We start from the raw sequence: 25,003 nt of genomic DNA, 5'->3' as shown, positions 1-25,003 counted from the left end.
TGTGGGATTGGCGGCCGAGATTTGTCTCTCTTCTGGAAATTCACATTTTCGATGAGTTTAAAGATGAAGCGAGTTGAGTTGAGATGATGAAATATTATTAGAATATTATTATTATTTTAAAATTTAAAAAAATTAAATTATTTATTATATTTTATGTTTAAATTTAAAAAAATTATAATAATGAATTGAAAGTAATTTATATTTCACTCTTCATCACACTGCTCAAACTTGTCGACATGTAGAAACTCCAATGCATGCACTGTACCTCCCCATCCCCCACACCAAAAAAAAAATCTGATCCCCCTCTATCTCCTCCTTCTCCGCTGTCGATCTTATTAAGGTTATATTTAGATAGTAAATTAAATAAAAATTATAAATTGAATAAAATATTATTTTTTAATATTATTATTATTTTAAAATTTAAAAAATTAAATTATTTATTATATTTTATGTAAAGATTTATAAAATTTATAATTATAAGATGAAATAATATAATAGTATTTCTCGATCCAAACTATGCCTAAAATACTCTCTCTCTCTCTTTCCTGCAAACATCTCGCCACTCAGTCGCTCTCCCTCAATCACTTTCCAAATAATCTGTAAAGCTTGGCATCCAAATAATCTCTAAGGCCATTGTAAAATCTATGATTTTCATCCATTTGTGCAAGATGGACCAACAGAGACAAGCCAAAAAAAAAAAAAAAATTATCAGACAACCAGAACCAACTCACTCTCCATTGTGCTACTAAAATGTCATATCTACCAATTTTCTCATTAATACCATAAAATTATTTAATAAAGACCAAGCTTTACATATATGCTAAATAATACAAACAAAATACAAACCCAAACAATATATCACATATACGAGTAGGTTCAGGTTCAAGTGGGCTCAGGTTCAGAGATGGGATGGGTTCAACAGATGGGGGAGACGTTTCAGACGACGGGACGAATGGAGAGAGGTTTTCAACAAAGAGAGATTTTCGACAATCTTCGACATATTGAATTAACCGAAGAGTACTTGTAGAAAACACTTTACCGAAAACCTATGCAACCCTAAGTTCTTGAATACCCGGTGTCAATAAAAAAAAATATATAATTTCTTTACTCATACATCAGCCATTATCACAATTAATTTTATTTTTTACAGTTTAAGCAATATCAAATTTTTCTTATTGTTATTGTTAAATCCATCCCACCCCATTAGGTTCATTGGGCCTATATGTTGCATAACAGGGAAATTATCTTTTCATTTCCCTTCAAATTCCCTATCTGATAAATGCAAATTTTCTAAGTACCAAGTAATCAATTAGTAACAAATGCACTATTCAATCCCCATATTTTGCATGGATACTATCCACCTCAAATGAAATTTGAGACTTGAGAGCATCATCTTCTGAATCGGTATACTCTTATAATTTATTTGAAGAAACCAAGTTGTGGAGATTTTTACCAAGTATTCAATTGGAAAATTTGGCTCATTTTTGCTTTTGACAAAGCTATTAAAAACCTACTTGCACACACATCCTACATAGATAATGAGCATATTGCCATTTGCATTCAAGCTTAGCTCCAAAATAAGCCCTTCAAATATGTTATTCTGTTCTTGCATCATGGTAACGGGAGATTCGGCAGGGTTTAATCGTTCTTGTAAACCAATGTCGGGTAGTGTGGACTCCACATGTTATTTTTCACAAAATCTACAATCTCTTCCTGCAAATCACTTGCAGTTAGATTAGATTATAGTTATAAAACGATGAAAACATCCAAATTCTTCCGTTTGGAGCTATACCTGACTAAGTTTCTGCAGTTCTCGGGCATCCATGTCACGGTATCCTTCTGCTAGATCTTCTTCTATAGCTTCCTTTATCACAGCTGCAGCTACCTCCTTTGTAATATCCCGTATGCTGGAAATATCAGTGAGGTCAGCAAATATGCACAAGGACTAGAAATAAAAGCTGCCAAACTCCAATAAAAAAAAAAAATGGAAGGAACAGGCTCAATAATGCACCTAGATATTGAAGGGTATATAATCCCATTGAGAACCTCCTTTTCAGTCATATATGCAGCTAGGCTGTAGATTGCAATTGATTTAGAGAATAACCAGTCAGTCAGTAAAGCAGATTATCACGCACTGGGGAACACAGTCTACACAATCGAATAATTTTGGCTCTATTACATATGTATAAGATTGCAAGTGTTTTTTTTTTTATCATAAAATCCAAAAATACATTACCTGACGACGAATTATTTTTTCATTTTCTTAAATAAAATTTGGGGGATTGCATGCAGGGAGGGATATGGACGGCTTTTTGGAGGTATGTAACTGAAATCAATTCAGAAAGGAGATGTGATAAGTACCACTCTGCTGCAGCCTGTAACATGCCATCGGAAATGATCCTGGAGCCAGATAGAAGAGTACCAAGTCCGATGCTGCATCAACAGACAAGTTGATGATATTAAAAATCATATTAGTGAAACTCAGATTCATTTTGATTTAATAAAACTAACCCTGGAAAGAGGTACATGTTGTTTCCCTGGTTGCAGTGGCCAATATGATCATTTCCTGTGGAATTCAGAAATACTTACGGATGTGATATCATATAAACATAATTTGAAGAGACTTTCCATTATAAACTCCATCAAATTCAGCAGGGAAGGCATAGATACACTTCCTACATCTAAGAATCGACAAGGGGATTTAAAAGTTCCACGAGTAACAATCAGTGCATTATACTAACATGTTCTAAAACACTAGGCCATGCATTTGAGACAGTTGCTGCACTTCTACTTACTACACTTGTAGACTCACTGCTTTAACAATTTGAACCTCATGAAGGGACCTTGAAACTAGACTACATTAATTGGCTGAATGTGGGATACAGTCAACCTAATGGTCTTAATACATACCAAGATCCACATCTTTGAAGGGGCTTCCACTTGCAAATATAATATTGTCGCCCACAATGGAAAATGCTTCTTCAGGGGTGCATTCAGCTGAAAAAAGGAAGATAAAGAAGTGAAGGTCAAAGTTGTAAGAAAAAGTTGATTTACCACAATTTTATCTACCACAAGGAGGCAACATGAAAAATCTATACCATTTTTTGTTGGGTTTGACATTGCAAAGATGGCTGGTCTCGTCGATGTTGAACCTCTAAGGGCCTCTAATACCTAGAATTGTAACTGCATCATATCAATTTTGCAAGAAAAAACCAGCTGGCAGAGTACTCAGTCAAATTAGATAAGGTCCTTGCATGTCAAAAATTCCATTTCTATACATGCAAATAACAGATATACTTGACAAGCTACAATTCCATAGAGAGAGACAGTATCCTTGTGAACTTAGCATTTGCCTTTTTGACACTGCTTACACTATCACGTGCCTAAGCTCCCTATGGGAGACATGCATGGTCACCTTTTACACAAAAAGCTTCATTTTGTGAATTGCATCATAAGAAGTAATAAGAAAAATTATGATGCAACCCCTCCAGGTTTGAGAAACACCATACTCCCCACCTGCTTTTAATTAGAGACCTACCTCTCTTAAATTGAAAAATTATTATACACCAATCATCCTAAAGGCACTAACTTTAATCAAGTAAATTAACAAAATCTTTTTTCTGATCAAACATGTTAACTATAGAGTTTTTAAATAAGTATTACAGCTTGTTTTTGAAACTGCAACGGCAACTGAATTTATGCTTAGTAACAGTGGTACCAATTGTTTTCTTTGATAAATATTTTTTTGTATAAAATCAATTGTTGGCAGTTTTTAAATTGTTTAAAGAAGATTAATTTTAAGTAGTTGGATTGTTTATTCATAGACCTATTGATCCTCATTCAGCTTTTAGCATTTGGATAATTTTTAGTTGTTTAATAGCCTTCAAAAATTGTTGGATCAAAAGTAAGATTAAAAGGAGGACCAAGAACTTCACTAACAAACCATATGAATCCTTGCTGGGTACCTCTTTTGAGAACAAGCCCCCAACTGCAGATAATCCAAGAAGCACATCAGGCTTCACTTCCCGAACCTGATTAGCAAAGATAACCCAAGAGGTGATAAGTACTGCAGAAAAGAATGATAAACCAGACAATTTCAACCATCCACAATCAGACTATAGTTCAAATTCATAAAAATCTCGTCTTCCTTTAATTACATGTACATCTATAGTATCAACAGCAAACTTTATTTAATTGATGAATGGCAACAGTTTTGGATTGTAAGTGTATCATCTTAAAATACTAACCACATATTTTTTAATTCAATTAAACTTGTACAGCACACAATTTCATTGTTATACCCTCTCCAATCCTTTCATTTGGTTATAAGTAGCTTAAAATAGATAAAAAAAACAAATTATGTAAAAACAAAAAGGAGCTTCTGTATTACTACTTTCCCATTGGCTAGTTACAGAAACTCATGACCACGAAAACTTGGTTTTTGCAAGGAAATATACCAACCATATGAACATTAAATACATATGGGAAAGCTTGGTTCAAACCAAGTTGCCTTTACGGATTTTCAATTATCTAACATAGAAACAATACACTAAAAGAAAAATGGAAATTGTACAGAGTTTCAAATAACATCTACAATGATGCAAATACCCAAAATAAGTGAAAATTTCACGTACCACTTCGACAAGACTTGCGCCTTCTCTTAAGCCCTGGCGGTTAACTTCTTTGACCCTCCTTGCAAATGGAAGTGCATCTGGATCAATATATTCACGCTCCTCTGTGATCAGGCCCTAAACATGACAAAAAAACACATTTAAGTACCATACCCACTCCATGAGGAAAAAATTCCTTCAATGTGCGATGTGGGTACATGACAAGATATTGTAGAAAACTACATCCAGCATTAGCATAGAAACCAACATTACAAGAAAGAAGACCTCATAGCCACCGTATATAGGGCTACAGAATAAAGCTTGACATTTTTTTTTAATTGGCACCGGCTGTCCGAGAACAAAGTCTCGACATTACAAACATCACTGTATGATACATTGATACCTACAAAATTCATATTATGTAACTAACAAGTAGGGGATACAACAAAACAGATTCTGCTAGGAGGGGACTTTCATAATGTTATATGGTTGACATCATTGACTATGAACAAATATAATTGCTTGCCACTGGGACTAACATGTACTACCACTAGAAGAAAATGAAAGAAATACATACATCATACTCTTTGATACAACAATGGTTCCCAATTTATAAATTAATCCAGTGTTAGAATTATGGCAATGCCAGATCACTGGTGGTACAACCAGTATACACTGCTTTTAGTACACAATGACTTTCACCCAGCATATTGGCACTACATTTAAGAATCTTGAAGATTAGGTGGCTAAGATGAAACAACTTAATTGGTCTGATATTTAAATTAAGTTATAAGATGGACTGGCACTGCAACCAGGGGATTGTCTGCTAAGAAAATAACAATTTGCATAATCCATATGTCGGACCGATGCATGCACAAAGGAGTAGGCAAGTCAAGATAAATCCAGAAAGAAAAACAAGTAAAAACTAATTTAACATATCATTGACCAAAGAGAAACAATCCATTAGTGTCTTGGGTTTTAGTTTCACATTTCCACCCATTTAAATGATCCATGGATGACAATAGGAAGAATGGGCAAGAGGGAAAGGTTTAGACTTTAGACCTGTAGGCATGATCTATATTCAATCTGGAACACCAATTCAGTTTTCACATTGTTTACTTTATATCATTCTTGGTCATCTTCTGAAAAAATAAATGCCATAAATTGCAACAATTGATGGAAATCATGAAATATCATTATTTTGCTAGACTCGGGTTCTCAAGAACATAAAAGTGATACAATAATTAGCCATTATTTATAAATTATCAATATTTGTTAGGGCCCTGCAGTCCTGTTCAGTGCAAACCGATCAGTTGCAGATGGTATGTGTATCCAAATTGGCCAGGTCATTGTTGCCCTATGTAACTGTATCAGTCATCGAGATTGGACTCATCAACTCATAGCACAGTAACTGACCGCAAAATTTGGGTGTGACTACTGACCTTGGCATCAACTACCCAGAACTGACTCAGAGCACTCTCAAAAGCAGATTCATTATTTCCTAACATCCTTGCCATTGTTTTCCATGCGGAGTTAAGAACCCCTATCCCTGCACTGCAATGGTAAAAAGGTTAAGCAAAGAAACCTTCAAAGTTTGATATTTTGGGCTAATCATGCAGGACCTTTACTCTTGATCATACAAAACATTAGATTTTTTGCAGATGAATTATATGCTGAAGAAGCACTAGCATAACGAAAAAGCCTCCCAGCCACATGATCGGCAGGTTGCAATATGATAGATGGGTATGGGGGGCAGGAAAGGAAACAGTCCCACAATAAATTAAAATCATGAACCATAATAATGAAGGGACATTGTTAAATAAGATGGTTTAAACCATCAAGAAACAAAACCTGGAATCCACAACTATTTGACAGAAAAGGAGACCCAATATTGATTCTGTAGCAAGGCCAAGGACTGAAAATTCATTTGATGGCTAGAGGAAACAAGTATGGATATGCTTTTACCAGCTGTGACCATGTACGTGCTAAACTTGCAGTAACTACTATGGAAAACAAAAGTGCTAAGCAAAACCAAGATAAATTATTGACGAAAACTCACCCCAATCATCCCCTCCCACATCTCATTAGCCAAACAACCCACTCTCGATTTATAGCTATTCATTCATTTATGTCACTAGCCATCATGTAGTTCCCTATACCCTCAATGATTTGGCCTCATCAGGTCTTTCTGACACCATGACCAAGCATAGTGCAGAGACTTTCTATTACGGTATGTAGACTTCATTAGAGAATTAAACATCTGAGTCACTTTTTTAACAAATGAAAACCTTATCGATAAAAGGATAAACCTAAGTATAGAGCAAGTATTCAAATGAAAGGAATCCCTGAAAGCAATACAGACAAATATATTCAACAAAACCTGCAAAGCAGGAGAAACATTGCCAAGCATCTCAGCCCAGTTTCTTCCAACTTGCAAACATTTACCGTGTCCTGCATCTACTTAATTGGATATTGCATTCTGTATAGTTTGCTGATATACCCCTTTCCTATATCATGCTCCATTTTAACATCCACACATGCACGCGTTGTGCATGCCGTTATTGGCCAGACTACATTATCATAAAGCCTGAACTTTTTTTATGTGAATAAAACTAAACTCCTTTATTAAAAGGTGATAATAATTTTCTTCCTTTTATCTGAGTGTAATTCTTCGAAAAACGGAGACTTTGAAATGGTTATAAAGAGCAGTCTGACTTCCATGGTGAACGTTAATTATTGGGGTTATGTTCCATTGCAAATTTTCTTCTCATTCAACCAAACAAAAAAAAAAAAAATCTTCTCCTCCATATAAAAGAAACGCCTAACCTTCCAGCACCAGCAACAACAATCTTTTGCTTTGGAAAGTCTATCATTGACTTTCCTTGAGCTCTAACAGCTCCTAAAAGTCCAGCAATTGCAACTCCTGCTGTTCCCTGTAAGGTGAATTGACATTAAAACATGCCAGTAACAGCCAGTTAAATTCCCAAATGTTGAAATCAAATAAAAAATTGGCATCAAATGCGTACTAGATCTAAGATCTTTAAATTAGGAAATTTTTTAAAAACATATACTTTTAATGATTGAAATAATACAATACAATACATATCCACAAAAAGGGTATTGCAAGTATAAAATAAATTAAAAAACAGTAAAAGAAAAAGATCAATTTGGCAGAACTCGATGACAATTGACACAAGATGGTATTGCAAGTCCCAAAAGGTGTTTCTAGAATAAAAGATTCGTATGATAATCCTGAATCAAGAATTATCTTCATGACGTATACGATCAGTTAAAGAGTGGAGGTTACCATCTTAATTATAGCGACACTCACACCATTTGGGAGTGTTGGCAATAAGTTTCGTGAATACATTCTATCACGAATAAGTTTTGAAATAAGTTTCGCAATAAGTTTTGAAAAATGACCTAAAGCATTGGAACATACACTCCTTTGGAGATTTAGGGGAGCGTAAGAAATGCATGGTGGATGAATTACAACAGCTTGAGTGTATACTGGAAGTTAGAGCTCTAGCACCGCAGGAAATATTGAGGAAGACTGAGTTGGTTTCAGAATTAGAGAGAGTACTATCATTAGAAGAGATTTCTTGGCGCCAGAAGTCGAGAGCATTGTGGCTGAAAGAAGGGGATAGAAGTACTAAGTTCTTCCATAGAGTTGCCAACTCCCATAGAAGAACTAATACCATTGAAATGCTGAATATAAATGATATGGTGTGTAAGGAGGCCCCTGTGATTAGTGAACATGTGGTGCATTTCTATGAACAACTATTTACAGAAAGAGAGGGATGGAGGCCAAAGGTGGATGGCCTTGGTTTTGATACGATCGAGCCTCAAGAAGCGGCGTGGTTAGAGAGGCCCTTTGAAGAAGAGGAAGTGTATGAGGTAGTAAGAAGTATGGTCAAAGATAAAGCTCCCGGTCCAGATGGTTTCTCGATGGGCTTTTTCCACTCTTGTTGGGAAGTGGTCAAAGTTGATTTAATGAATGTGTTTCAGGAAGTTTCATTGGTTGGGAAGTTCGAGAAAAGCATAAATGCCACTTTTATTGCGTTAATCCCTAAGAAGATGGGGGCGGTGGAGATTAAGGATTTTCGACCCATCAGCCTGGTGAATGGAGTGTATAAAATTATTTCAAAGGTTCTGGCTAACAGATTGGGGGCGGTTATGGGGAAGATTATCACGAAAACACAAAATGCTTTTGTTAAGGGGCGACAAATCTTGGATTCAGTTCTTATAGCAAATGAGGGACTAGATAGCAGATTGAAGGCGGGATCTACAGGGATTCTGTGCAAATTAGATATGGAGAAGGCATATGACCATGTAAACTGGGATTTCCTTTTGTATGTGCTGGGTAGATGTGGCTTTGGGGTGAGATGGTGTAGGTGGATCAGGTGGTGTATCTCTACGGCCAAATTTTCAATCTTGATAAATGGCTGTCCGACTGGCTTCTTTAGTAGCTCTCGAGGTCTCAGACAAGGAGATCCTTTGTCCCCACTCCTTTTTGTTATTGTTATGGAGGCATTGAGTAGGATGATATCGGCGGTGGTCACGCATGGGTTGGTGGCTGGTTTTCCGATTGGTGACCCCAATAGGGGTACTATTTCTTTGTCTCACTTACTATTTGCAGATGACACCCTTTTATTTTGTGATGCTGATTACAACCAGTTGAGGACATTGAAGGCTCTGTTATTTTGCTTTGAAGCAGCATCAGGTCTGAAAATTAATTTTGACAAGTCAGAGTTAGTACCAGTGGGGAATGTGAGCAATACTAGGCAGTTAGCTAGCATTCTTGGGTGTAAGATAGCTTCTCTTCCCATTACCTATTTGGGATTACCTTTGGGGGCTGCTGCTAGGGCCTCATCCATTTGGGATTCTGTTATTGAAAAGATAGAAATAAAATTGGCAGGATGGAAGAGATTGTATTTGTCGAAAGGTGGCCGGGTTACTCTCATAAAGAGTACCCTTTCTAACTTACCTACGTACTTTCTATCTTTGTTTCATTTGCCTGTCAGAGTAGCGGCTCGGATTGAGAAACTGTATCGTGATTTCCTATGGAGTGGGATAGGGGATGAATTCAAATTTCATTTAGTTAGTTGGGACAAGGTGTGTAGACCAATCTCGTCAGGTGGGTTGGGCATAAAGAATTTGAGAACATTCAATCGGGCTTTGCTTGGGAAGTGGTTATGGCGGTATAATTTGGAAACCGGAGCTCTATGGAAACTGGTGATTGATTATAAACATGGAAGCTTATGGGGGGGCTGGTGCACAAAAGAGGTAATTGGGGCAAGTGGAGTGGGGATATGGAAACACATTAGGCGAGGGTGGGGGGACTTTATTACTCTTTCTAAATTGGTGTTGGGGAGGGGATCCCGTATTAAGTTTTGGGAGGACACTTGGTGCGGGAGTGAGGCCCTAAAGGAGGCATTTCCAGCTGTTTTCCGCGTGGCTCGCAACCAGGAAGCATCCATTGAGGACCTCATAAGTATATCAGGGGATCATGTGCAGTGGAACGTAACATTTAGTAGAGCGGCACAAGATTGGGAAGTAGACATTTTTGAAGCCTTTTTCAGCCTCATATATTCTGTGAAGCCGAATAGACAGCAAGCTGACAGCTTATGGTGGATCCCGACGGGTAAGGGCATCTTCTCTGTTAGATCCTTCTACAAGTCCCTCTCCCACACCACAACCATTCAGTTTCCATGGAAGAGACTTTGGAGAAATAAGGCGCCTCCGAAAGCGGTTTTCTTTACATGGACAGCAGCATGGGGGAAGATTCTGACCATTGACAACCTGAGGAAGAGACGGTTAGTTATATTAGACTGGTGTTGCTTGTGTAAGAGATCAGGTGAGACAGTGGATCATCTATTGTTACATTGCGAGATAACGAGAGCCTTGTGGGTGGAAGTTTTCAGTCGAGTAGAGTTACCCTTCGTGATGCCAGAAACTGTGGTTGATCTGTTGGCCAGTTGGACACTCCCGAGAGGCGTTCAACAAATTAAGGAGGTGTGGAAAATGATCCCGATCTGTATCATGTGGTGTATTTGGCAAGAGCGCAATGATCGGACTTTTGAAAACAAGGAGCGGTCGCCGGGGGAACTTAGAGCTTTTCTTTTCCGTACTTTAATGTTATGGGCCATTGCTATAGATTTTAATGGCCTGAATGTACATGACTTTTTAGCTTCCCTTTCGTTGACCTAGATAGGTGTTATCTCTTGTATCCTTCTTGTGTGTACTTGGGTTTTTGCCTATCTCTATTTATAATATTATCGATTACTTATCAAAAAAAAATACATACTATCACCTATAAAAAAAAGGTTTCATGGATACATGGTACTCTAAATTTAAAATATGCTTATCCTCAAAGCTTAAAATAGTAAGCTAAAAATTGCTGTCAAATTATCATTAAAGACTGAGGCAAGATTAAATTATGTAGATGAATATTACAGTGGAGAAAATAGTAAGATAATTAATGAGACAAGATTAAATTATGTAGATGAATATTATTGTGAAGAAAATAATAAGATAATTAAAGCAAACAAGAAATTCAATTACCTGGACATCATCATTAAACATTCTGTAGGTACATCTATAACGCTGCAACAACTTAAAGGCCCACTTGCTTTGAAAATCTTCGAACTGCACATACCCAAGTTTTCTTACTCTCTATCTCTTTGTTTTGCATTTTTTTTAGTGTCATCATGCATGCAGTCCAGTTGCATTAAGTAAGCATATTCAATACTTACCTGCACAATCACATTTGGCCAACGAGTAAAAACTGCATTCATGAATTCATCGATGACAGCAACATACTCATCACCATCAAGACGATGTTCTTGAAGACCCAAATCTGGAAATAAAGTATAAATTGATCATCTATTAGAAGGGACTCATGCATTCATGATGATGATCAGAAAAGAGGGGAGGGGCGATGCAGGTGAATTTATAGATGCAAGTGCAGTTAATATGCAATACAAAGCAGGGTAAATAGACATAACCATGATTAAAAATCGTTTTTTTCTTAAAAAATGGGGGGCATGCATTTTTTTAAGAAACATGGGTAGCAAGTCTCTTTTCTTGAACTAACTTAAAGTTAGCATGGTTGATGGTGAACAACTGCTTTTATGGGGGAAAAAATATATGGCACAACTACAATATCATCACCACAAATGGATGAAAAAGACTTACACAAGGGGTCTTTTAGCAGCTTCTCATTATTAGTTCCAACATCAATCATCACAGGAAGTACCTATTGATGGAATACAAAAAAGGAAAAAATTAATAAGTAACAAATCAATTACTTGGGCTTCACACTTAGTTGAGTTGAGTTGATCATTAAAGAATCAAAAGGAGAATAGAGGTCAAGAATGTATAGTGGAAAACACATTATGTATCGAGCAAAAATAGAAAATGATCTCAGCACTGAACAATAATGAAAACTTTTTTATGACTGATTGTAAGGAATTTAAGTACTGTGATCCAGCTGTACACAATCAACTAGGAACTCTGCTGCAGATAAATAGAACCATCACACGGCTTATCAGAAATTATCACAGATTATACCAAATACTTAACTTCAATACTGCACATCAGATTCAAGTATCTGGACATAAAAGTTCATTATTTAAATTTACACCTTAGTGATGTCACTGAAACACCTCCCTTTTTTCAATGCTGGAACACCTTCCTTGACACAGCAATTTACCGACTGCTGCTGCTGCTGCTCTCTCTCTCTCTCTCTCTCTCACACACACACACACAAGCATGCACAGACACAAATCAACTGCAACACCATTAAAAAATTTTGAAATTAGATGAGGACCTCAAGCTACAAGTGCTTCTAACCAAACTTAAATTATTTTCACTAGGTACCATTCGGCAGCAGAGCAGGTTTGTCAAACCGTATTAGAAAGAGGATAAGACTAACTTAAAATACATTTACATTCTATTCATGCAACTTGAAGAGGTTTATTTATGCATATTTGACAACATCCTTAACAATCATGTTTAAGTAAGTAAAACATTTTTGTTGTTTCCATGTGTATATTCCTATAAAAGAATGAAAAAATTGAAACAGAAAAATATGATGCATAAAGAAAGAAGTACCCTTTGAGGGTTTATCCCTGCAGCAGCGACATATAGATCCAGCTTACCAATCGCAATTCCAATTCCCTGAACCCCAAGGTCACCAAGACCCAGTATTCTGCTTCCATCTGTGACAACAATCATATCAACCTGCAAATAAAGGTTTTAATACTTAAAAAAATTATCAGCAGAATAAGAAGATAAAAGGAAAAAATTAAAATCCTAGTTGCTCGTATCATTAACAGAAAGACCTGATCAGCTGGCCAGTTATAAACCATAGACATCATTTCTCCACGATCCGCTGCGCTGAAATACATTCCCCTTGGCCTTCGAAATAAACCACTGTAATTCTGGCAAACTTGACCAACAGTTGGAGTATAAACTATAGGAGCATATTCCTCAATATTGGCAATTAAGACCTGTAGATTTCAGAAATGATGTTATGATTTGAATTGTCAAAGATGAGATCCATAAGCTTATCTGTATAGAATGATTTCAATGACCAACCGGCATGAATAAAATAATAATATAAATTGATATTGGTTGAAAGTGTGCAAGAATACATGTGGATATCAATGCAGATGAAATTGAGTAGTCATGAAGACTGAAATACTCATACAAAGAAGACTGGCAATGGATGGCAGTGTTATGATGGTGATGAGTAATCTCTTCATGAACTGAAATTCGAGTTCAACCTCCTTTTCAACATTCATGAGAAGGACAATATGGGGGGAAGGGTTACACAGTCACAGCAAAAGAGATCATTTGTAAAGTTTTGTAATTGAAAAAAAAAAATTTGAGAGAGACGCAACCAATGCTGACTTGCAAACCTGATTGAAAAGACCTAAAAATTGCAAGATGTTAAATGAACTCCTCACAGTAAATTTAGCAACTAGTTCAGGTAATCACTTAAGCAAAGAGGGAAATACTAATTTGGAATGATAAATGAGAGTCAAAGTAGACTATATATAAAGGAATAACATTTTCAACCCACCTTGTAGTACATAGTCTCATTTCTATCATGCAAACGGTTAAGTATCCGCCATTTTGCCAGTGCATTTGGCTCAGATGGTCCATCTCTTGCATTTACTTCAAGCCTTTTCAGGTCAACGACTGTTCATTAACAAATATTACCAGTAGTATTAGTAAAAGAAAAGAATAAAAACATGGATATAAAAAAGTTTATTTGAAGATCTTTAACTTTATTGAAGCATTCTGAACCTGTGGGAAATGGAATGACTCACATAGTGTAATTTAAAAGAGTACTCATGAGTGCTAAGGCATACATTGGCTACTTGTTAAGTGAAACTGGGTTTATAAGTGATTCTAAAATATTTACCAGCCTTTTTGAGGTTATAACATTGATATGGCTAGCGCTTTCCCTAGATTGTTATATCTGTTATTAGAACAACTCAGTGAGGCCAGCCATGCGATTCTAAAGCACTATATTGCTATGACTTTGATGAAATCGTCATGAATTTAAGAGGGAGATTTAGTAACACCTCAGTCCCACATTGAGAAAAGAAATTCACGTGGTTCAAGTCATGAGCGCTAAATCTCACATTGGCTACTTACTAGGTGAAACTAGGCTTTCTAAGTGATTATATGGAAGTTTCAAATTGACTAGTCATTTTAGGGGTTATTAGGCATATGTGGCCAGCACTTTCTCCGAGTAGCTACATATCCAACACACCTTGAACGATATACCTCTATCAACACCTAATTGCTTTCTAAAGAACCTTGTGATCGATTGTAATTGGCTTCAAGTAACTTGAGGAATACAGCGATTCAAGAAATCAAAAACTCCCACAAAAAAAGAGAACCAAAAACAATTACTTCGGTTCCCTGCCCACAAAGGCTCTTGGTCAGCAGGAATTGGCAGATAAATTCTACCAAGGTATAGACAAAATTGAGCTTGAGAGCCAGAGCGCTGGGCAGAAAAAAATAAAAATAAAGACTTACTGAAGCGTTCAATTTGCTGCTCAGTAGACATAACATTTGGAGGTAGGAGTCCTCGAAGATCAAGACGATCCCGTTCGGTAAAGGAAAAAGCCGTTCCCTAATTGAAAAACAAATTTAAGAAGCATCAATTGCCGTAGAAAACTTGTATTTGCAAGTTTGTCACACCAGATACATTACTGACTTGGAATCCTGTCACGTCTAGCATAAAAAATATTCGATTTTCATTTTTTTCAAGACTTCTCTGACCCCGCGGCACTCGTATATAGCAAAACTCAATAGCTGTAACTTAAAAACCAGAGGAATGTAAAAACTAGAAAAGTACATATAAGATCAAACTCACTTACCAGAGCCGAAATCAAGTTCAACGAACTGATAATTAGAAAATTAAAAAAACAAAAAAACACATTCACTCCAACATCATTGTCTAAGGAAAAAGAAAAAAAGAAAACTTAAGCACTGAAACACCCTCAAACAACAACATTGAGGTAGAAACTAAACAAATAAAGATAATAAAAGCACTTCTTAATTTCAAAGTGGCAAAATCAAACGCAGTTATTTCCGGAACTACGAAGAATCAGGAATAAGAAGTACAGGATGAAGAGAAAATAAAAGAAGAAAGACGGAGAGTTAAGCGTAGTATATATATACTTTATTGAACCAAGGATCGTGGAGAATGTCGAGGCTGCGCTTGTGGACAATGGTGGGACGGTGGCCCTCGGTTGTAGTGAAGGATCTGGAGCGCATAAGCACGGGATTACTACAAAATTGAAATTCTCTCAGACGTTTGAAGCGAGTGATCAGGGCGGAGGACGCTCTGATCTGATTGGAAAAGTTAGACATTATTGGATTCCTAAGATTGCTTTTAAAGATTCAGCGGCTCAAGCCTTCGTCGAGGCAGTAGAAGAAGAAGCAGAACGTGAAATGGCAAGAGACAGAGCTGAAGGGAGGAGTTGAGTTTGAAGGGAAATATTCTCTGTTAGGAAATGCTTTCTGCGGGATGTTGACTGTTGAGCTCAGTTAAGCTGTTTATGAACAGTGATGAGTTGAATAATAGAGAAATTTAATATTTTTTATAAAAAATTAAAAAAAATTGTAGATTATATTTATAAAAAAATTTTAAATTAAAAAAATTATATATTAAAATAAATTTAATAATTTAAAAATTAAATATTTAAATATTAGATTTAATTTAAAATTAAATTAATTTCAACTAAATTAAAAAACCAAACGCAGCTTTATTCGTCCTCAATAATCGTCTAGTAGACTCTTAGGTTGTGTTTGGATATTAAAGTGAATTGAGTTGAGTTGAGATGATAAAATATTGTTAAAATATTATTTTTTAATATTATTATTATTTTAAGATTTGAAAAAATTGAATTATTTATTATATTTTATGTTGAGATTTAAAAAAGTTGTAATGATGAGTGGAGATGAGTTAAGGAACCAAACGAAACCTTAGGCTCTCGGGAGCTCCCGTTAGTAGTATTATTTTATATATATATATTTTTAAGTTATTTTTTATATAGATTTGTTAATATTTTTAAATATTTTAAAAAAATAAAATAAATTTAAAATATTATTAAAAAAATATTTTCTTAATCAAAAAGTAAAAAAAAATCATTAAAAAATACTTTTTTAATCAAGAAGTAAAATAAAAAATTATAAAAAAAATATTTTTTATAATTTTTTATTTTATTTCCTGATTAAGAAAATATTTTTTAATAATATTATAATATTTTTTAATTTTTTAAAATATTTAAAATAATTAAAAAATTTATATAAAAAAAAACTTAAAAAAACACATCAAAATACATCGTTAGTCTCCAGCAAGAGCCCAACGGAAGATATAGCATTTTCCTACTAAATTTACTCTTACTAAATTTATATTTTAAATTTAAAAATTATTTAAATTCTATTTTCTTTGCCATTCACATGGTATTGGGTCATTCATCAGCCCACACTGTTCCATTTGTTCGGACCATTTAGATTTTGTGACGTATGATACGAAAGAGATGGGCGAAACATAGTTATGAGAAATACTCTAATAAAAAAATACTATATAAAAATAAATTTATAAATTAATGCGTAATATGATATATTATATTATAAAATTATTTTAATATAAATTAATTTTATAAAACTATATCAATTTTTAAATTTATCTTTATATAATTTTTTTGTAATTATAATAGATCTTATAACGTATAAATCTTATGCGATTTTATTTTGTCTGTATAAGTGATTTTGAAACTAGTAGTTCTAGACATATTGCAATTGTACGGTGCTATTTATATTTATGATTTTATTTATATAATCATATGTATTGATACGTCAGTCATTAAAAATGATGAAAATTTTAAAATTTAAAGTTAAAATTAAAATAAAAAATACTGACTGTCACTTGATAGCGTAAAATTGTTCGTAGCTCTAACGTTACTGTTTAAAATATAGACGTGCCGTATTCAAGTTTTATTTTAAAATAATATATCATTAAAAATTAATAATTTTAATATCATATGATTTGATGGGAGACGTCCTGGGGTGAGATTTCAAAGTGAGACTTTAGAGCATATTTGAATGTTCAAAAAGTCTATTATCTTTTTTATTATAAAGTTTTCAATATTTTTTAATGTAATATTAAATAATAGATCTGAAATATAATAAATAAGGTAGCAACGTCTATAATGAATAATATAATGAAACATTATAGATTATCTTCCTGTTATCTATTTATTATTATTTTTATTTAATTTTTTTTTAACTTTTTATTATATAGCATGTGGGTTACAGAGGAGTTCCATGAAAGTGACGGGCAGGAAAGAGACGGAACAAGACAAATTAGTGAAAGACAGATAGAAAGCAAAGTCAGAATTATGGTATGTCGGGACATTACGAGTAATTTTAAGTTTTTTTTTTTTATTATTTCGTTGTCAATCATTATTTAAATAATAAAATATTTTTTTAATTTTTTATATAATCGTTAACTAATCAATATTTAAAAACAAAAATTAGTATATTTTTCAGAGACTTCAAAATAAAATTAATATTAAAAAAATTACTTTTTTAATTTTAAAATATTTTTATTAAATTTGTTATTTCTCATTTTTAAAAAACTAATAAAACATATTCGCTTAAACCATTTCATTATTATTTACAAAATTTTAAAAATAATATAATTCTTAGGTACAATTATTTTCAATCATCCTACAAATATTTAATAGAAATTGAGATGATACGAGAAATCTGTAAATAGCAATGAGATGATTAGAGAATAATAGTAAAATGATTTGTAAATAATAATAAGTTGATTAGAGAATAACAGTAAAATGATTTGACGATATTTTAAGGTTAAATTAGACAAAAAAAATAGTAAACACAAGAAAATAATCAGAAAAAGACAATATCTGAATCAACATTGCATCAGACACACATGACACAGCTAGAAATAAGGGCTGCCTTTGTCTTTAGATGGCGGCCGTGCCTGCATAAGTTAAAACCTTAAAGACAATTTCAGTCGTAAATTGTCGTACCTTATAAAAGAATTCAGAGATATCACGCAACAGTTTTAGCCGCATTTGTAGTTAGTTGGAATTTGGAAAAGAATGGCAGGTGAAGTAAATGCATGGCGTCAGTGAAGAGCAATAAGACCAAGGCAAGTGGAAATTAAAGAATGGCAGGCGGAGTACATTTATGCATGCCGCCAGGCGCCAGTGAAGTACAATATTAAACGTGAAAAAAAAAAAACGTGAAGAAGAAGTCTCATCAGTTTCTTGGCTTCCATGAAAGCTTGAGAGCATCAGCAGCAGCTGTTCATCAAGGCTAGTCTATCGTAGAGGAAGGAAAAACGCATTTACTAAGAAGATGTTTGGATTCGCAAGTCATCTCAATTCATCCCAACTCATTTTATTACTATTTATTACTATTCAGCAATTTTAACTCACAAATCTCACTAATATTCATAACTCATCTTATTACTATTTACAATTCATCTCAACTCATCTCAGCTCATCTCAAGTTATCTTCGAATCCAAACATCTCCCGAGCCTTTTGCAGCCGCAATTCATTATTTTCTTGTAGTTACAAGTTTTTTCAAGCAATTATATTGGTAATGAAAGACGGACATTCATCCAAACTGACGTACATGTAACCACGCTTCTTTGCTAAAGAGAGGAGGCCGCCAAACGCAGGAACGAAAATTTGTGATCACGCGCTCGGAGGTTGTCTAAACTGGGATTGGGTGTTGTTGTCTAAATGAACTTCTGGAGTCTGAGCATCATATGTTTCCTTGAAGTTTTTGTTTTTGTTCTTGTTTTTCGGTAGATTAAATGAGCAAGATCCTTCTGAAAAACTTTTGAGAGCATAAAAACTATAGTGTAACAGTATCTTTAACCCTCTGCTAGCCCTGTTATTGGATTTGGAGTCTTCCCTACAGTTGTGTCTGAGTACTCATCATTTGTAATTTGTTTTGGCTAGGCGTGCTAAAAAACTTCCACTCGAGTTCATTGAACAAAGTTTGCAATGGAGTTTCTGGCTCTATTCATTGTGGCATTGATGCCAGTTCTGCAGATACTCTTAATTACGGCTGTTGGTCTATTTCTTGGAACGGAGCGTATAAATCTCTTGGGGGCAATTTCCAGGCAGTCTTTGAATAAGGTCAGTTAATTTTATTATCATTTTTTTTTACAGTGCTGTATTATTTTCTTGGTTTAGTTCTTTTGCCTATGTCAAGCTTGTTGGCTACTAAGATTTATTAATAGAAACCAGCACATGTTAGAATGATGACATATCACAAGTGAATTTTCTAAGGGATCGCTTGGTATATTTTTCTATTGTTTCCGTTTACCTTCCCAATACCTGCAAATTGAGGAATAACAACATTACTTCTTTATATAGCTAGTATTTTTTGTGTTCAGTCCTTCACTGATCGTCAGCAACCTGGCCGATACAATTACCCTAGACAGTTTGGGAACCTTGTGAGTGATCAGCTCTGTCATACTCTAAAGTCTTTGGCCTCTGCCTCTTTTAATTTTTCTTTTCATCACTGAATAACTTTGATTGATCTGTAGATGGTTCATGGTAGTGAATGTCCTCATCACATTCCTTATTGGTTCTGCACTTGCATGGATACTCCTAAAAATCACAAGAGCTCCTCAACATCTGCACAGCCTTATCATTGGTTGTTGTGCTGCAGGTACACAAAAATCCGAATAGACTCTTCTTTTTAGGAGTCATAGAATACTCTGATAGTGGGTATATAAAATTATGATGACGTGTATTGCATCATACAAACTTCAATGTGGATCATATCATGCAGGCCAAAAAATTATGGGATTCTTATCTTTGGCATGATTTATAGTTGGGATAATACAAACTCGTTTTAAAATTCAGTCTAAAGCAAAAAAAGACTTGAAACTATGTCTACCTTAGTAGTTGTAGTATTGGGTTTCTCTTGTATAGGTAATAAATACAGAAGAGCTTTGTACTTAAAGTTGATGTGTCTGTTAGATCTGGTTTCCAAATGCCAGAAGTTTTTTGCACACTTCTTTCAAAGAATACGTTATCTAACCTAAATTAACAAAAACACTACGATCAACACTGGATAGTGTAGTAGGAAAGTAGGAGAAAACTACTGCCTGCCAATGTTCGACCCTCCTGAAGTACATGACTAACTAATTGTGCCACATGTTTTACAACTGCATCTTTTTACCGTCTTTTGCACCTATTTCCTAAATAAGTGAAAGTTACTTGTCCATCATAATATTTAGGGAGAGATTGTTTTGTGCAGGAAATTTAGGAAACTTGTTTCTGATTATCCTCCCATCAGTCTGTGAGGAGGATGATAGTCCATTTGGAGATTCTTCTGTTTGCTCTACTGATGCAGAGGCTTATGCTGTGCTTTCTATGGCGGTAATACTCCATTTTTCTTACTCTAAAGTCACAAAAATTAATGAATGTCATAATAAGACCAGCACCTCTTGGATGAGATGTCAGTCATGAACCACATCAAATTATCAGTGGCAGAATTGGGCTGCCTTTTGTTGGTCTTACATTTCCGAAAATATCTCTGGATGAATTTGAATCATTTTGTTGTTTCTGTTTTGATTATGCAGTTAGGTGCAATATATATATGGTCTTATGTGTATCCTATCATGCGGATATATGCAAACAAGGCAACTAAAGACACTGGCACACATGGCTCTACGACAAGGGATAACATTTCAGAAGAAACCTCGTATTTACATTCAGAGATTGGCACAGAACCGCTCCTTCCTTCAGAGGGCTGCCCAAGCTCAGAGGAGTGTATGGATCAAGTTGAAGTCCATTCTACTGGATCCGAAGGAAAAGCAAAGGTTTCTTCTAGTATGTAGTGGTTTCCTTTTTATAATGTTCAAAAGCTTTCTTCCCTCAAAGTTTGATTTCCTCTCAACATGGCCAATACAATCAATGGGAACTAAAGAACACTATACCTTAAATCTAACATTATACTAAACAGTTAAATGCAATATTAAGATGAGGAGACATGAAGAAGCAGGGTATCACATGTTTTTTGTCTGTAAGAAACTGCATCTCAACATATGAAACCATCCACCATTTTATCAGAATAATGGTTGGCATGTCTTCGGTAAACAAAGAAGTACATCTTTTTGCTAAGCAATTTCACAATGGTTAAGTAAACATTGTGAAATGACATATTCCCTGTAAGGTTAAATGCCAATGCATGGGTTAACACATTTTTCATTCACTAAAATCCATTGTTATTAGTCTGTTTTCTCCTTCTTGTGTATCCTTGAATGAAATAGCCTTTTAAAGATTCTTCTGATAGGTAATGTTTCTGGAAAAGACTATGCTGTACCTTAAGAAGCTTGCTGGGCATGTGGACCTCAAAAAATTGTTTGCGCCATCTACAATTGCAGCGGTATGCTCATAATTCTTGTTCTATTCAGCAAAAGCTTTTTCTTTGAGCTGTTATCAATCATCCCTATAAAGGATATAGTCCTAATATCAAAGAAAAAGTAGATGATCCTGGCAATATGCTCCATCTTGCCCTTGAGTTGGCGAAATTAGGATAAATTAAAATCAACTTCATTCCAAAATCATTCCAAATGCTTTGCATAGTTGCATTCGTTTTTTCCCCAAATTAATTTCTTAGTTATTGTGTATATGCCACATTGGGATCTCTAGAATTAATGTGTTTTTCCTTTGTAGATTTTTGGGTTTATCATTGGAATAGTCTCTCCAATTCGAAAGGTACTGATTGGTGATGATGCTCCTCTTCGTGCCATCTACAACTCTGTGAGTTTGTTAGGGTATGAATCCTACCACTGGCTCAGTAGAGCTCCTACTCCTTGAGCCTTTGTTTGATTTGGTGTTCAAGTTTTTGCTCAAACTTCTAAACTCCTAAATTTCTATATTCGCAACTTGAAGTAGTGTTAATATTCATGTGAACTTATAATAAGTTGAACTTTTTAGTGAAAAGCATGTGTGAATCACTCCCAAGAGAAGACCAATGCATCAGTTTTATCATTCATGTACTCAAGTAAACTACATATATGTTTAGCAATAGTTCTTCCTTAGTTGTATAGATGGTTGTAAATAATGTCAGCAGGAGTAGAATAGGTAGATATAATTCCCATATTAAGTTAACACTGCCTGACTAATACCCAGAGGAGAAAAAATAACACAGCCTAAAATTGACTTCTAAGAGCAGCAGACTCTCTCTTTTGAGCAACTATGTTTACAATATGATGAAACCCTGTGACACTGATCTGGAAATTTGCATTAATTCCTTTTAGCTTCCTCTTTCTTCTCCAGGAAAGCAACAATACCATCTATGACACTGATAATTGGAGCAAACCTTCTTAGAGGTAGCTTTTAATACTGATCTGCTATTTGTTTTGAGTGTCTTGTGTTGGCTTGGCTTTGTTATAGTTTCTTCAAGAATTTTCCATGAAGAGTTTCTAATATTTGTATAAATTATTGATATCATTTCCATTTACAGGTCTAAAAGGTTCCAGAGTAAGTCCATCACTCATTGTAGGGATTATCACAATTCGGTACATCATCATGCCTTCACTGGGTATTGGTATTGTTAAGGCTGCAAACTATTTTGGCATGGTGGGATCAGATTCATTATATCAGTTTACACTTATGCTTCAGTATGCTCTTCCACCTGCAATGAATGTAGGTATGTATGCTTACTAGTTACTACTTTCTCATTTAAATATATTTATGCTTAAAACCTCCCATTTTGTTTTCATTAAACGTGGAGGATATGAAATTGATGCTTCTAGAAATGTTTTACTAAATTTTTAAATATGAAGCATTGACAAAGGTAGAACATAGATCTATAAGCATAAACTGTTTTACTCACCAACTCAAAGCTCATGAAGTTAGCTTGTTCAAGAAATTATCAAATCAAATTTGAACATCAAAATTAAGCTTGGCTTTAAGCGAATTTAGTACTCGAGTCGACTTGGCTCGACTCATCTACAGACACACAGTTTTGGATTCTGAAATGGAGAGTATGGATTGATTTGAATCTCAATTGGTGAAGTTTTGTTGTCCAATGAATGCAATATTTGAGTAACCAATGCTAATATCATGGACTTACTGCAGGTACCATTTCTCAATTGCTTGAGACAGGAGAGAGTGAATGTTCTGTCATTATGCTATGGACTTATGCTGTGGCAACATTCTCTCTGACACTATGGTCGACCATCTTCATGTGGCTTGTTTCTTAATCTGGATTACTTGATTCGTTTGATGGTCTGAAATAATTTTTTAGACGGCATAAAAAATCCAAACAGAGACCTGGTTCTTTATCATTTCTGTATCAGCATTTAACATGTTCTTATTGCCCTGAAGCAAACCAACATCCACATATTCCTCCACATAGATTATTTGCAAAAATGAGTAAAGGAAAAAAAAAAGTGCTAGATACTACATCTTCATCTCAGTCCTGTCAACTTTGTATTCGTATAAGATAATACTTTGTATTCAACTTTTACATCTAATCATTACCTAATTATTACAATTTTCTCAAACTTCCAAATAAAATACAAAAAACAATACAACTTTTTCAAGTTTTAAAACAAAAATTATATTTAAACAATATTTAAACTTTATAATATTTTTACTCTATTTTTATTCAACTTTTTTTTCTCATTTTTCAAAACCCAATAAAACATCTTAACTCAAACTAATTCACTATTATTCACAAATCATTTCACTTCACAAAATTCTCATCTCATTACCCAAGCATGCTTTAGTATCTCAGAATTCTGTGAATTGTAGTGAAATAGTTTGAGTTAATATGTTTTCTTGGATTTTGTGAAATGTTAGAGAAAAAGTTTTATTGGGTTTGAAAAGTTTTGAGAATTTCTTATCCCATCTCATTACCCAAACATGCCTATTCCCATTTTAGAGGATATTTGAGTGGTGTTATATTTGTTCTAAGAAAAATTGTAACTATACTTGAGAAAAATTTATAAAAAACTTACTTTTCCATGCGTTAGCTATTGATAATCTGAAAATTATAAAATCTGAAATTCAAGATTTGAATCTCAAAATGAACTTGACAAAATGGGTTTTTGTAAGTAAAATTGTAAATATATGTAGTACTACTTTTGTTCTAAAGCTTTTTATTTATTTTAGAGAACTTTTTATTGTGATATATTGAACTTAGTAGCTCTACGGACAGGTGTCACTTAAAAACCTCACTTATCGGAAACTAATTAAAAGCTGCCACATAGGTATTTCTTTATAAATCAGGTAGGATGTATAGTAGGGGATCACAAAAATCTCTTCTCGCTCGAGCTCCAGACCAAACCGAAAACCCCTATCATTCGTCTCTCTCTCTCTCTCAAAGAGGAACTGAAACCCTAAACCGATCTTCATAATCTCTCTCTCTCTCTCCTGCCTTCTCTCCCATTCGATCACCCTCACGAAAACCCTAAGACGAAAAGGTTCAGAATCTCAATCAAACAATGAATCTATGCAAATGCTTCGTAGTGCTGTTATGACTCTTCCCCTCTTCATTTCTTTGCAAATGAACAAAGGCAAAACCAAATAATTTTTTCTTCATAGCTGCCATCGATGGACCTAGAGGAGGTCATAGAGCTCTTTGATTTTTATTGATTCGGCCTCAAAATCTTCAAGAAACAACTTCCAAATGTACAGAAATTTGTCGGACTTCAAAGTAAACACAGATCATCAAATTCAAAAAAACCTGCAAAAACCAGAGATTTCTCGCATCCACAAGTGGGAGACGAAAAACAAACGAAATGAAAGGGGGGAAATATCTGGTTTGCCTCTGTTCATTTGTAGAAAGATTCTGG

The 25,003-nt window shown here is 34.6% G+C and overlaps 2 protein-coding genes across 4 annotated transcripts; one reads left to right on the top strand and one right to left on the bottom strand.

Annotated features, from left to right (window-relative positions):
- Positions 1 to 1,392: 1,392 nt before the first annotated feature.
- Positions 1,393 to 15,703, bottom strand: LOC108989611 (NAD-dependent malic enzyme 62 kDa isoform, mitochondrial-like). Its single transcript, XM_018963287.2, has 19 exons — positions 15,315 to 15,703; positions 14,667 to 14,763; positions 13,699 to 13,817; positions 12,956 to 13,123; positions 12,726 to 12,854; positions 11,808 to 11,868; positions 11,366 to 11,469; positions 11,175 to 11,258; positions 7,437 to 7,543; positions 6,053 to 6,164; positions 4,635 to 4,748; positions 3,966 to 4,031; positions 3,099 to 3,171; positions 2,911 to 2,997; positions 2,512 to 2,566; positions 2,362 to 2,433; positions 2,012 to 2,074; positions 1,793 to 1,907; positions 1,393 to 1,713 (listed from the first exon to the last, which is right to left on the bottom strand). The coding sequence occupies exons 1-19, from the start codon at positions 15,504 to 15,506 to the stop codon at positions 1,639 to 1,641; spliced, it is 1,893 nt and encodes a 630-aa protein (XP_018818832.1). The 5' UTR covers positions 15,507 to 15,703; the 3' UTR covers positions 1,393 to 1,638.
- A 2,672-nt stretch (positions 15,704 to 18,375) lies between these two features.
- Positions 18,376 to 23,635, top strand: LOC108989567 (protein PIN-LIKES 3-like). 3 transcript variants are annotated; one of them, XM_035690306.1, is made up of 11 exons: positions 18,376 to 18,484; positions 19,140 to 19,319; positions 19,560 to 19,639; positions 19,733 to 19,857; positions 20,452 to 20,573; positions 20,777 to 21,016; positions 21,490 to 21,582; positions 21,873 to 21,973; positions 22,479 to 22,531; positions 22,666 to 22,851; positions 23,283 to 23,635. In XM_035690306.1, exons 2-11 carry the CDS (start codon positions 19,185 to 19,187, stop codon positions 23,405 to 23,407), a joined length of 1,260 nt encoding a protein of 419 aa, XP_035546199.1. In that variant the 5' UTR covers positions 18,376 to 18,484; positions 19,140 to 19,184; the 3' UTR covers positions 23,408 to 23,635. The 3 variants fall into 3 exon arrangements, with proteins under 3 accessions (XP_035546199.1, XP_018818764.1, XP_018818771.1); XM_018963219.2 differs by lacking the exon at positions 18,376 to 18,484 and adding an exon at positions 18,647 to 18,883; XM_018963226.2 differs by lacking the exon at positions 18,376 to 18,484 and having other exon boundaries at positions 19,227 to 19,319; positions 19,580 to 19,639; positions 23,283 to 23,634.
- The last annotated feature ends 1,368 nt before the right edge of the window (positions 23,636 to 25,003 follow it).

Source organism: Juglans regia, chromosome 5 (genome assembly GCF_001411555.2).
Source record: "Juglans regia cultivar Chandler chromosome 5, Walnut 2.0, whole genome shotgun sequence".
Classification (NCBI taxonomy): Eukaryota; Viridiplantae; Streptophyta; class Magnoliopsida; order Fagales; family Juglandaceae; genus Juglans; species Juglans regia.
The sequence above is the reverse complement of the archived record's forward strand: the minus strand, read 5'-3'. Positions and strand labels throughout refer to the sequence as shown.

Excerpts from the sequence above, each read along its gene's own strand:
- LOC108989611 (XM_018963287.2), bottom strand. The coding sequence starts at position 15,506 with ATGTCTAACTTTTCCAATCAGATCAGAGCGTCCTCCGCCCTGATCACT. Across the intron at positions 12,855-12,955 it reads ATAACTGGCCAGCTGATCAG|GTTGATATGATTGTTGTCAC; the intron begins GTCTTTCTGTTA and ends CTTTATTTGCAG. Across the intron at positions 6,165-7,436 it reads GTTGTTGCTGGTGCTGGAAG|TGCAGGGATAGGGGTTCTTA; the intron begins GTTAGGCGTTTC and ends TTACCATTGCAG.
- LOC108989567 (XM_035690306.1), top strand. The coding sequence starts at position 19,185 with ATGGAGTTTCTGGCTCTATTCATTGTGGCATTGATGCCAGTTCTGCAG. Across the intron at positions 20,574-20,776 it reads ATGCTGTGCTTTCTATGGCG|TTAGGTGCAATATATATATG; the intron begins GTAATACTCCAT and ends TTGATTATGCAG. Across the intron at positions 21,974-22,478 it reads AACTCTGTGAGTTTGTTAGG|GAAAGCAACAATACCATCTA; the intron begins GTATGAATCCTA and ends TTTCTTCTCCAG.